General features: G+C 46.3%; 1 protein-coding gene across 2 annotated transcripts in view; it reads left to right on the plus strand.

Moving 5' to 3' along the window:
* Cdh3 (cadherin 3) overlaps nt 1–10914 on the plus strand; it is a 46060-nt gene extending 35146 nt beyond the window's left edge. For both annotated transcript variants that reach the window (NM_001037809.5, NM_007665.3), the window contains exons 13-16: nt 1625–1834; nt 6392–6522; nt 6869–7015; nt 9244–10914. In NM_001037809.5, the coding sequence (NP_001032898.1) occupies nt 1625–1834; nt 6392–6522; nt 6869–7015; nt 9244–9453 (698 nt within the window). In that variant the 3' untranslated portion in view covers nt 9454–10914. The remainder of the gene's footprint in view (nt 1–1624; nt 1835–6391; nt 6523–6868; nt 7016–9243) is intronic.
* Nucleotides 10915–13042: the final 2128 nt, after the last annotated feature.

The following is a 13042-nucleotide window of genomic DNA, read 5'->3' on the forward strand; positions in this document are numbered from 1 at the left end:
ATTTTTAAAAACACATGTTGCTCTTGCAGAGGAGCCAGGTTTGATTCCTGGCACCCACATGGTAGCTCACAACCATCTGTAACTCAGGTGCCAAGGGTCTGACATCTTTTTTGACATCCATGGGGCACCAGGCACACCCATTGTGCACATACAACATGCAAGCAACACACACATACCATAAAATAAATATCTGTTTAAAGATAAGCAATGAAGTTAAAGAATAATGTACTTTTCTTTTTCGTCTTTTTTTGGTTTTTCAAGACAGGGTTTCCCTGTGTAGCCTTGGCTGTCCTGAAACTCACTCTGGAGATCAGGCTGGCCTCGAACTCAGAGATCCATGTGCCTCTGCCTTCTAAGTACTAGGAGTAAAGGTGTGCGCCACCACTGCCACGCTTATAATGTATTCTTTTGAGGCAAAGAGTAGTCTAGCAGCTGATGATCCCAAGAATATTGGTCCAACATTTCACGACTTCCAGAGCCTCACAGTTTACTATCATCAATTTCTTGTTTGTTTGTTTGTTTGTTTGTTTTAAATAACACCCAAGCTCGGAAGCTCAAACCTGTGATCCTGGCACTCAGAAGACAGAGGGAAGTGAATTGCCATGAGTTTGAAACCAACCCAGACTACAGAGTAGAACTCTATCTTGTAAAAGATGAATTAATTAATTTAAAAATAATGAACTGGGAGCCGGGCAATAGTGGCGCACGCCTTTAATCTCAGCACTTGGGAGGGAGGCAGGGCAGGTGGATTTCTGAGTTCCAGGCCAGCCTAGTCTACAGAGTGAGTTCCAGGACAGCCAGGGCTACCAAGAGAAACCCTATCTCGAAAAAAAACAAAAAAGCAAAAACAAAAAAAGAACTGGGGCTGGAGAGAGAACGCAGTGGTTAAGAGCACTGGGTTCAGTTTCCAGCAGTCACGTGGCGTCTCACAACCGTCCGTAACCACAGCTCCAGGTGATCTTACACCACAGTCTTCTGGAGTCCAAGAACACCAGCCACACACATGGTGCACAGACATGCAAACGTACATGTAGGCAAAATACCCATACATGTAGGGAAAAATAACCATACACATTTTGGGGGGATGAAATAATTTTTGTGAGCTAGCAAGATTTCTCTGTAGATGTAAGTGCAGCCCAGCTTAATGGGACGTTAAGTTCGACTCCCAGAACCCAGAGGTGGAGGAGAAAACTGATTCCCAAAAGACTTGTCTCCTGCTCCTCACATGTGCATCATAGCACACACGTGCCCACATTCATGCATACACACACGCATACACACATACACACTCACCAGCAACAAAAACAATAGGTGACATTTTTGGGGGGAAAAAAGATACTGAAAAATGAATTAATTTTGGTAACCGAATAATCCTCACAGCAGCAAAGTTTTGCTGTGCCAGGGTTCTAGAGATCCTCTATTTGTTTTGCTTGTCTGTTGTGGGGCTTGAACCCAGGGCCTCATGGATGCTGAGCAGGTACTCTGTCACAATGCTACACTTAGACTAAACCTGCCTTTTGTTCCTTGGGTGCTGAGGCTGTGTTGGCTCAACGTTTTGCAGTCTTGTATTTGGTGTTCAACCCGAATGACACCCCTAAGCTAATAAATGTGTGTGTCTCTCCAGGAGACACCGTGGCCTTGTCCCTGAAGAAGTTCCTGAAACAAGACACGTATGACTTGCATCTTTCTTTGTCTGACCATGGCAACAGGGAACAGCTAACCATGATCAGGGCCACTGTGTGTGACTGCCATGGCCAAGTGTTCAATGACTGCCCCAGACCCTGGAAGGGTGGTTTCATCCTCCCCATCCTGGGTGCTGTCCTGGCACTGCTGAGTGAGTACCACGCACCTCCGTGTGCACCTCGGTAGATAGGAGACCTGACTCTTCTCAGAACTTCTAAGAGGGCGTCCACTATTGTTCATCCGTTTCTTTCTCTTCTTTAGTTTTATGGATATGAGAGTTTTGCCTGCCTGTGTGTATGTGCACTGGGTGTGTGCCTGTGCAAGCCATAACGGGGTCAGATCACCTGGAACTGGAGTTAAAGATGGCTCTGAGCTGCCATGTGGAGGCTGGGAATCGAACCTGGTCCTCTGCGTGAGCAGCCAGTGCTCTTAACTACTGAGCTATTGGTCTCCTCCCCAAACTCATCCATTTCTGTTTCTTAAACTCTAAATTCTAAGATTGTCATTTAGTCAGTAGATGTTTCTAGAACTTCTAGTTTATGCCAGGCAGTAGTAGTTCTGGGCAGTCCAGGGATTTGTTAGAAAGGGAGACTCCTCGTTTCAGGCAGCCTCTTGCTACTCCAGCGGGCTGTCCCTTACAGTATACACCTGCTTTTTAAAGAACAGGAAGTTTCCCGGGTCTGCAGTCCTGCAGACCCAGAAACTTAGGAGTGTGTTTTAACAAACCCTCAAAGGCTTTTAAGACACGACACAGTGTGGTAAGAATCATTAGACCAGTAAGCAGAAGTGTTTAGTTGAAAACAAATTTCTTTCATGGCATTCGCAGGAAAGTGGGTACAACTGGAAATCGTTATGCTAAGTGAAGTAAGCCAGAGAGACATTACCACAGCCTTTCTCTCACATGTGGTACCCAGACTTAGGGTCCTATATGTAAATACATTTATGTACGTGCATGTCTGTGTGTGTTTATACGTGTTTGTGAGTCATGAAAGGAGAGTGGAGTTACAAGGGGAGGAAGTAGAAAAGCGGTAATAAATTTCATGTCATAAAAAAAGGGGCGCTGTGTGGGGGAAGAGAGGCCAACATAAGTGGACAGCGGGGCCTGAAACAAAGGAGAGCAAAGTACAATAGCACGTGTATGAAGACGAAGTGATGAAGCCCCTTACTCTGTGGGCTAACTTAATAAATTAGTTAGTAAATAAATAAATAAATAAATAAATAAATAAATAAATAAATAGCTGGCCCTGGTGGCCCATGCCTTTAATCTCTGCACTCTGGAGTCAGAGGCAGGACAAGCTTTGAGTTTGAGGCCAGCCTGGTCCCCAAAGTGAGAGTTCCAAGACAGACAGGGCTGTGACATAGAGAAACCCTAACTATAAAAAGAAATCTAAAAATAATAAAATAATAACAATAAATAAATATTTCTTACAGCTGGACATGGTAGGTACACATCTGTAATCCCAGCAGTCAGGGAGCAAGAAACAAGAGTGTTGCCATGAGTTTAAGGCCAGCTTGGACTACATAGTGAGATCCTGCCACCATAATAATAATAATAACAACAACAATAATAGTAATAATAATAATAATAATAATAATAATAATTTGAGCTGGATATGGTAGCATATACCTGAATTCCCACCACTAGAGAGAATAAGGCAGGAGAATCACAAATTTCATGTCCGTCCAGACTCCAAAGTGAAACCTTGTCTCAGAAAACACATGCATACACATACAAGCCCCAGATTTCTTTGCTGAAAAGATAGAATCTATCTCAGGTGCCTTTTCTTGGTTTTGGCTTTCACTTCACATGCTCATAGCAGCCAGCTGTAGGTGTGGGACAGGGATGAGCCCTAACTACTCAGCACACTGTTCCGAAGTCAGCGTGGGCACCAGGAGGTGAGGAGAAGGGGCCAAGGGTGCAGCACAGAACAGAACAGACACCGGCTGCCCTGGGAGAATGGCCTCAGCAGCACAGAGAGCTGATAGCAAGGAGGTTAGCAGGCAGGTGAGTGCTGCCCGAGAGAGAAAGCCCAAAGAGAGTCAGGGTAGGAAGTCTGCAGTTTTAACTAGGATGAACAGAACAGCCTCCGTGAAGGAGGTATTAAGGAAATAAAGCCTCGGACGAGGGAAGAGAAGCAGCCATGCACATCTGCAGAGCAGCACATGCCCTGGGATAGGACTGTGGTGGAGACTGCAGCAGCTATGCTGGGGAAAGTGAGAAATGACGTCAGAGGGTTGGTGGGTGCGTGGGCTTGTCGTGGGTCTTATAGACTGCTGGAAAAACTCTGGGTTCCTTTGGAAGTCTCTAGAAGATCTGTAACGTTGGAGTGCTATAAGATTTTATGATATTCCTACTGAAAAGCCCATGCAGGGCTAGGGTGGAGGCAAGGGACTGTTGGAGATGGTTGCCATAGGTTACAGGTGAGAGGATGGTAGGTGACCATAATGAGATGGGAATAAGAGTTCATTTGGGGCCGAGCGAGTAGAAAAACAGGATTTAGGAGCTGGCCCCCGAGGCCTTCTGCATCTCAGTGCCCAGACTCCCCAGCACTGATCAGTCAGTCCCCTGATGTCCCTTCCCGTGAGTTAGGTAAGGACTTTGTTCCTGGTTACAAACCCCATCAGAGTCCCTGGTGCTGCTTTTTGGTCTGTTACACTGTTGGGTGTGTTTGCTAGTTGTTTGGTTTTATTTTCTGTCACTGCAATAAAATATCCTGACAAACGCTGGATGGTGGTGGCTTGTGCCTTTAGTCACAGTACTCGGGAGGCAGGGGCAGGTAGATATCTAAGTTCAAAGTCAACTTGGTCTACAGAAAGAGTTCCAGGACAAGCAGAAACCCTGTGTTAAAAAACAAACAAACAAACAAACAAGTAAAACTCCCAAAACTGGGCATGGTGGCAAATACTTGCAGTCCCAGGCCTTGGGAAGCAGGCAGGAGAGTAAGTTCAGTTCATCTTTGGTTACATCATGAGTCCAAGGCTATTGGACACTATAACACCCTACCTAAAAAAAGGACAATAAATAAAAGGGGAATAAGTTTGAGCTATGATGGGGACTTGTGGCAAAGAGGATAAGGAGATACAGTTTCTTTTTGCCAGTTTGTTGAGGGAAGAAATATGCCTAGCCAGGCCAAATGGAGAAGTGAGTTGACAGAGACACATAAGCCTTGGGCTTGTGAGAAATCCAGCTTCCCTTTCGTCTCCCCCCAGATCCCTAGACTGCGGAGGAAAAGAGATGGAAAGTCACATCTGGTCCATACCCCTGTGTGCATCCTGAGAAGCCAGGACCTTCCAAAAAGAGCTTGTCTTATCTAGACAGTGGTTCTGTCAGTCACCACCACCTCCAATAATCATAACTACAACAACAATAACCACCCCAAACAGCAACTGCCACAGTGGGGAATGTGAGAGGGTACCCCATGACAGCTGGGGAGAACAGCCTGGCCTTAGCTGGCCAGTTCTTCCCAGGCAGATGCTTTGCCAGTCTTTCCAACTGTGTAACTGGAAGACAGTCCTTCCCTTAAAATTCCAATTTAGCATTTGCAGCTAGATCAGTTACACTACAGTGTATCAACATTAAATATTTTACCTTTAAGTGCGTAGCTAACTTAGAGGACATCAGATGACTAAGAGTCTCACGGGAGGTAACAGTGACTAGTGAGGGCATCCGTCCCCTTAATACCATCAGCGTGGGAAGTCTAATGTAGTAAGTGTTCTAGGATTTTAGGTGGGATTGGAGTTATGCTGCTTCCAGGAGGAGACATTAAGCAGAGACCTAAAGGTAAAGCTATGACCTTGAATAAAAGACAGAGACTGGGGGGCTCTAAGTCTAAGTGGAGCGGGATATGGTAGTGTGTTCCTGTGATCCTAGCATTTGAGGACATATGTACATATACACCTACATACAGGGTTTATTAGAATGGCTTACAGGCTGTGGTCCAGCTAGTCCAACCAGAGACTGTCTTCCAATGGAAGGGTCAAGAATTTAGTTGTTTTTCAGTCCATGAACCTGGCTAGCTCAGCTGGTCTTCAGTATACACCAGAATCCCAAAGAGGTAGGCACTCATACCAGAGAAGGAATGAACTTGACAGCCAGAAAGAGAGCGAGCAGGCAAAGAGAGCAACTTTCCTTCTTCCATGTCCCTATATAGGCTGCCAGCATAGGGTGTGGCCCAGATTAAAGGTGGATCCCCCGCCTTAAAAGATCTGGATTAAAAGTGGGTCTTCCCTGGGATGGCTCAGCGGTTAAGAGGTCTCAGTTCAATTTCAGCAACCACATGGTGGCTCCCAACCCTCTGTAATGGGATCTGATGCCCTCTTCTGGTGTGTCTGTGTCTGAAGACAGTGACTCTGTGTGTGTGTGTGTGTGTGTGTGTGTGTGTGTGTGTGTGTGTGTGTGTAGAAAATCTTTTTTTTAAAAAGTAGGTCTTCCCACTTCGAGGGATTTAATTAAGACAGAGTCCCTCACAAGTGTACCCAGCTGCTTGGGTTTTAGTTAATTCCAGATGTATTCAAACTAACAACCAGAAATAGCCATCAAACAGAGGGTCAGAAGTTCAAGACTAGCCTCAGCCAGATAGTGAGATGAATCTGGGAACATAAGACCCTCTCTGAAAACTCCATAAATAAATAAATGAATGCCCTGTGCCCTGGGGGCCTGACTGGCCTCATGGTTGGGGGAGTGCTTACATTTCTCCACTCATTTCAGCCCTTCTACTGGCACTCCTCCTGTTGGTGAGGAAGAAGAGGAAGGTCAAAGAGCCCCTTCTGCTCCCAGAAGATGACACGCGAGACAATGTCTTCTATTATGGAGAAGAGGGTGGTGGTGAAGAGGACCAGGTGAGTCACAAGAGGGGTTGGAATGTAGATATGGTGGCCCCATGGTCCATGATGGGAATGGTTGGGTCACCTGTCAACCTCTGTTATGTTGACCAGCCCTGGCAAGCCCATCAGTCCTCATGCAGGACTGGCCACCAGCTCCCTCTCCTGGGAAGGTGTCTAGTGTCTTAGCTTTGTCCCAGCTAAGTGGCTCTCAAGTCTGTCCTTAATTTGAAAGAAGAGAGGACAGTAGAAATGAGGGATTTCTGGGATCTCTGGCCTCCTGCAGAGCATCAGAGGGGTGAGATGTGACTGATGGAGAACGGGGCACATTTTCAACCCAGTGGTCCCATTTGTTCTCATAAAGGACTATGACATCACCCAACTCCACCGGGGACTGGAGGCCAGGCCTGAGGTGGTTCTCCGAAACGATGTAGTGCCAACCTTCATCCCCACCCCCATGTACCGACCCCGGCCCGCCAACCCAGATGAAATCGGGAACTTCATCATCGAGGTAAGGCATGGCAGGTTTACCAAACACAAGCATGGGTCAGGCACAACCATAGGAGAACAAACATGGGCTTTCTGCATAGACTGAGTTCTAGTCCCGGCTCTGCCCTCCAACTACTTGATCTCTGCATACTTGAGTATCTGTGGGTTTCTCTTTCCTCCTCCATAAACTCCAGGTTTAAACACTGAGTTACTAGCAAAATACTCTGGAGTCAGTCAGGCAACTTAGGTTTTATTTGGGGTTTTTGGTGTTTAAGATTCTCTCTCTCTCTCTCTCTCTCACTCACTCACTTACTCTCTGTGTGTGTGTGTGTGTGTGTGTGTGTGTGTGTGTGTGTGTGTGTGTGTGTGTGTGTTTTGCCTACATTCATGTTTGTAAACAACATGTGTACAGTGCCCTCAGAGTCCCTGGGACTGGAGTTGGAGACAGTCATGAGATCCCAAGTGGGTGCTGGTGCCTGAAACCCTGTCCTGTGGAAGAGCAGCCAGTGCTCTTAGCTGCTGAGCCATTGCTCCAGCCTCGGCTTGCTTGGTTGGTTGGTTGGTTGGTTGATTGGTTGGTTGATTTGAAACAGGGTTTTTCTCTGTGTAGCCTTGGATGTTCTGGACCAGGGCTCTCTGTGTAGGTCAGGCTGACCTCAAACTCACAGAGACTCTCCTGCCTCTGCCTTCCGAGTAGTGCAGTTAAAGCCTTATGATACCATTCCTGGCCTCTTGGCTTTTTACTTTGTTTTTGTTTTATGTTTTGTTTTGTTTTTTTTTAAAGATTTATTTATTATATGTAAGTACACTCTAGCTGTCCTCAGATACTCCAGAAAAGGGCGTCAGATCTCGTTATGAGATGGTTGTGAGCCACCATGTGGTTGCTGGGATGTGAACTCCGGACCTTTTTGAAGAGCAGTCGGGTGCTCTTACCCACTGAGCCATCTCACCAGCCCCTGTTTTTATGTTTTATTTATGTATTTAGTGTCTATCCCCCATATCTGCCATGGTACACATGCATTAAGAGTATTCGCTGCTCTTCTAGAGGACTGGGACAAAGATTTGAAACCTTCTAGAGGACAGGATTTGAAACCCTGTCTCAAATCAACCAAGCAAGCAAGCAAGCAAGCAAGCAAGCAAGCAAGCCCAGTCTGAAAACCCATACGGAGACCCACAGCTCTCTGTAATCCAGTTCGGTTCTAGGGGTGTCCAGTGCCCTCTTCTGGCCTCCACCGGCACTGCATACACATGGTGCATAGACATACGTGCAGACAAAACACCAGTGCACATAAAATAAATAAAGCTTTTAAAAATAAAAGTAACAAAAAAATTGAAATTAAAATAAAAATAATTTTTAGGCCTGGCTTGGTGGTATACACCTTTAATTCCAGAACTCAGAAGGCAGATGGATCCCTCTGTGTTGGCCTGGTCTACAGAGTGAATTCCAGGACAGCCAAGGCTATGTAGAGAAACCCTGTCTCAAGCCCCTCCACATAATAATAATAATAGTGATTTTATTTATTTATTTATTTATTTATTTATTTATTATATGTAAGTACACTGTAGCTGTCTTCAGACACTCCAGAAGAGGGCGTCAGATCTCGTTACGGATGGTTGTGAACCACCATGTGGTTGCTGGGATTTGAACTCCGGACCTTTGGAAGAGCAGTAGGGTGGTCTTACCCACTGAGCCATCTCACCAGCCCTATTTTTTTTCTTTAAGTTCAGTGTAGTAGTACATGTCTTTAGTCCCAGAATTTAGTAGGCAGAAGCAGGCAGATCTCTGTGAGTTCAACACCGGCCTGGCCCACAGAGCTCAGAACAGCGAGGACTACATAAGGAGACCCTGTCTCAAAAACAAACAAACAAAAAACCCACAAAGGTCTGGAGAGGTGGCTCAGCAGTTAAGAGCACTGACTGCTCTTCCAGAGGTCCTGAGTTCAATTCCCAGCAACCACATGGTGGTTCATAACCATCTGTAATTGGATCCAATGCCCTCTTCTGGTGTGTCAGAAACAGTGACAATATACTCATTATACAATAAATAAATCTTTAAAAAACAAAAACAAAAGAATTTTAAAAATAATTACGTTTATGTGTCTAGGAAGAAAAATGTCGATGTGGAGATGTGGAGATGTGGAGGTGGGGGTGGGTATAGAGGCTCGGCAGGTGTACTGATTTGTCAAAACCCAGGTCGCTGGCAAGGGTCTCCATCCAATCAATGCTGACCGCTGCTCTCTGCTTCCCTAGAACCTGAAGGCTGCCAACACTGACCCTACTGCCCCGCCCTACGACTCCCTGCTGGTTTTTGACTACGAGGGCAGCGGCTCTGATGCCGCCTCCCTGAGCTCCCTCACCACCTCCGCCTCCGACCAGGATCAGGACTACAACTACCTTAACGAGTGGGGAAGTCGATTCAAGAAACTGGCGGACATGTATGGTGGCGGTGAGGATGACTAGGCTGTCCCTGCCAAGCTGTCCAGGCAAGAACTACAGACGGGTCACAGCAGCATCTCAAGGGAGCCTGGCTCCCGCTCCAGCCAGGACTCTGAAGTTTGCCCAGAAGTGGCCTGCGTGGCACGCTGCATCTGACCAGAAGGCTGGACTGTGAGCCTTTCCGATGGAAGGATGTGACTCTGACGACAACACTGATCCCCACCTCAGCCATGGCTGAGCCCCTCTCAGAGCGGGAATGTCTAAAGGTCTCCCGCCTGCCACACAGCACTCAGCTCTGCCCTCTCAGGGCTTGAACTTGCTCCGATGCCCTCGGTGACTTTCCCCACTTGGAATGGCTCCCTCTCTTTAGAAAGAGGCCCCTAACTAAGGCCCTGTTTTTCTTTAATGCAGTTTTCAAAAAGAGGCTGGGGTGGGTGGGGCAGGGTGCGGACATCAGTGTCCCCTCAGGCCCTCCAGAAGAGAAGCCTACAGGGCACTGGCCCTGGTACATTTCTCTGACATTTCTTGAGGCCTCACATTGGGGAGGGGTCACTGCCTTTTTTTTTTTTTTAATACTGAGTATATCTAAGTTGTCTCGTATTTTTTTATTTTCCCTGTTATGTGCTGTAGATGGAGAGTGATGACAATCGTGTAAATGTACTAGAATTTTTTTATTAAAATGAACTTTTTTTTTTCCCAGAGGTGCTAGGGGAGTGGATTTAAAAAGACTTTTTAACCTAGTTCTCAGAAGTGTTTGGCTTGGTGGGTTTTAGATTTTTTACAAGATTTGCAGACGCCCTCGCTTCCACCCAACTTCCCCCTTGTGGCTCAGGATTCAAGCTGATCTCAGGCCACAAAGGAGGAAATGATGGCATGACTGGCCGGAGGTGGGATACAGACTCCCCCCCCCCCCCCCCCCCCCCCCCCCGCAGCTTCAGAGCTATGAGAGCACCACAGTTAACTTCCTTCCCTGGAATTGATTGCTCCACGCCCATAGTTACAGGACTTGGGAGGTGAAATCAGGAGCTCAGAGTCTGGGCGTCAGGGGATGGGGGTTGGGGAAGGCTCATGGGTGATGGAGCTGTAATCCTAGCACACCACAGAGGCAGGAGAGCTCACATTGGAGGTCAGCCTGGGTTACCTATCACAACTCTGTCTCAGAGAACAGAAATACTTTCCAGGCCAGCCAGAGCTTTGTAGTGTCTCAAACAAACAGGTTTTCTGGTTGAGTATTGATAACCTGCCACGTGGTAAGGGCTACCGCTCACTCGGAACTTAGAAAGCCAGCAGCACTTAGCTTTGATGACGTCTTTCACTTGGCCTCACATCCATCCTCTGAGGAGGTTTTCCTACATTACAGAGTGACAGTGACTTCTTTGTGAGGGTTGGGGTTTTTTGGTTTGTTTGTTTTTGCTTTTGCTTTGTTTTTGTTTTGTTTTTGCTTTGTTTTAAATGATATGTAAAACAGAAAATTAGAGAATTCACTTAATTGAGTTGGTTATATTAAATTAGAACGTTCCTGACCATGCCCGGGCAAGAGAGCCTAAGACAGAATGATGTCTTTGAAGTGAAGCCCAAAATTTTTCTTTTGTTAACAATTTTCTATTGTTTTATGTATGTGGGTGTTTTCCCTGCATGGACATCTCTGTACCACGTGTATACCTGGTGCTCCTTTTGCCCAAGGAGGCAATAGAAGAAAGTGTTGGATCCCCGGACCTGGGTTATAGAGTGTTACAAGTTGCCCTATGGGTGCTGGAAATCAAACCCAGGTCCTCCTGAAGAGAAGTCAGCATTCTTTACCATTTAGCCATCTCTCTCCAGGCCCACAAAATTGTTCTTTTCAAAAAATACAGAGTATTTTTCAAGATTTATTTATTATATGTAAGTACACTGTAGCTGTCCTCAGATACTCCAGAAGAGGGCATCAGATTTTGTTACGGATGGTTGTGAGCCACCATGTGGTTGCTGGGATTTGAACTCAGGATCTTCAGAAGAGCAGTCGGCGCTCTTAACCACTGAGCCATCTCACCAGCCCCAGAGTATTTTAAGTATGGCCATAGACATAGATGTCCTTTTCAGTGAGTGAGAAGAGTGAATGGGGCTAAAGAAATCACTGGGGTTACAATGGGTGTTTCTTCCCCTGACCATGACATTTGTTTGTTTTGTTTCTTTTTGGGGAGAGTATCTCTAACCACTGGCTTCAAACTCAAGATTGTCTTTCCCTAGCTTCCTAATGCTGGATTTAAAGGTGTTAGACCTCACACTTGACTAAGAGTGGGGAATTCTTTCTATGGTTTATTTTTATGCATAAGAATGTCTTGCTTAGCCGGGCGTGGTGGCGCACGCCTTTAATCCCAGCACTTGGGAGGCAGAGGCAGGCGGATTTCTGAGTTCGAGGCCAGCCTGGTCTACAGAGTGAGTTCCAGGACAGCCAGGACTATACAGAGAAACCCTGTCTCGAAAAAACAAAAAACAAAAAAAAAACAACAACAACAAAAAAAGAATGTCTTGCTTGCATGTATGTATGTACACTGTGTACATACCAGAGGGGCCACAGAAGGCTATCAGCTCCTCTGGAACTGGAGTTAAAGAACAGACTGTGGTGAGCTGCCATGTTGAGTGCTGGTATTATGGGGAGCCCACCAAAGAAGACCACGCAGACACAGTCTGTAAACAACTGAAATTCTTTTTTTCCAGCTGACCAGGATTACACTTGGGTCCAGGGACACCAGTGTAGCCCTGAGGTCTTAGAACAAGGGGCTTTGAAGCAAAAAACATATCTGGTCTCTTGCTTGGTTGCTGCAGAGGACACTTTTGAGCAAACAAGGAGGGGAAGGGTTGCTTTTGAGCAAGCAGGTAGTTGTAACAGAAGCTAAGATAAGCAGTTAGCCGAAACAGGAGGTTTTGCACAAGCAAGTAGTTTAACAGAAACCAATATAAATTAGCTGGGGTATCTTGACCCTTGGGTTCTTTGAGTAGAGTTGGTTGATTTTTCATGGGAGTCTCCAACAAGGAGCTCAAGTTCTAGTCAAACCTAAGATAGCTTCCACGTGGAGAACCTCTCTGTATTGTCCTATCACTGGGGACTAAACCCCAGGTCTTCTGTAGGAATATCAACTGCTCTTAAACTGCTGGGCTCTCTTTCCAGATCCAGGAGTGGTTAAATCTTCAAAGCAGCTGTACTTCTAATCCATCCTGAACCTAGAAGCCCCAGCTGTCACCTGATGAGTAGAATGCTGGGGGTGGAGCCTGCAGTTGAGTTATAGACAGACCCCAGGTGATTGGGTTGTATGCTTAGGTTTGATATCAGGACAACTAATGTCACCTAATGAAATCTAAAGGGAACTTTGGGGCCAAGTGAGATGGCTCAGCAGTTGAAGGTGCCTGCCACCAGAGCTGACAGCCTGAGTGTGCCCACTGGGACCCACGTGGTAGATAACTCCCAGGTTGTCCTAGGAACTCCACGTGTGTGGTAGTGGCCTGCATACCCATGCATATGCACTTAACTGATAATATAATAATATTCAAGGGAATTATGTGGGTTTCTCACCTATTCTTGATCTCTGTACCTCAGACCAAGGCTGTTCCTGCTTTTTCTTTTGAGCCTCTGGTC

Source organism: Mus musculus, chromosome 8 (assembly GCF_000001635.26).
Source record: "Mus musculus strain C57BL/6J chromosome 8, GRCm38.p6 C57BL/6J".
Taxonomy (NCBI): Eukaryota; Metazoa; Chordata; class Mammalia; order Rodentia; family Muridae; genus Mus; species Mus musculus.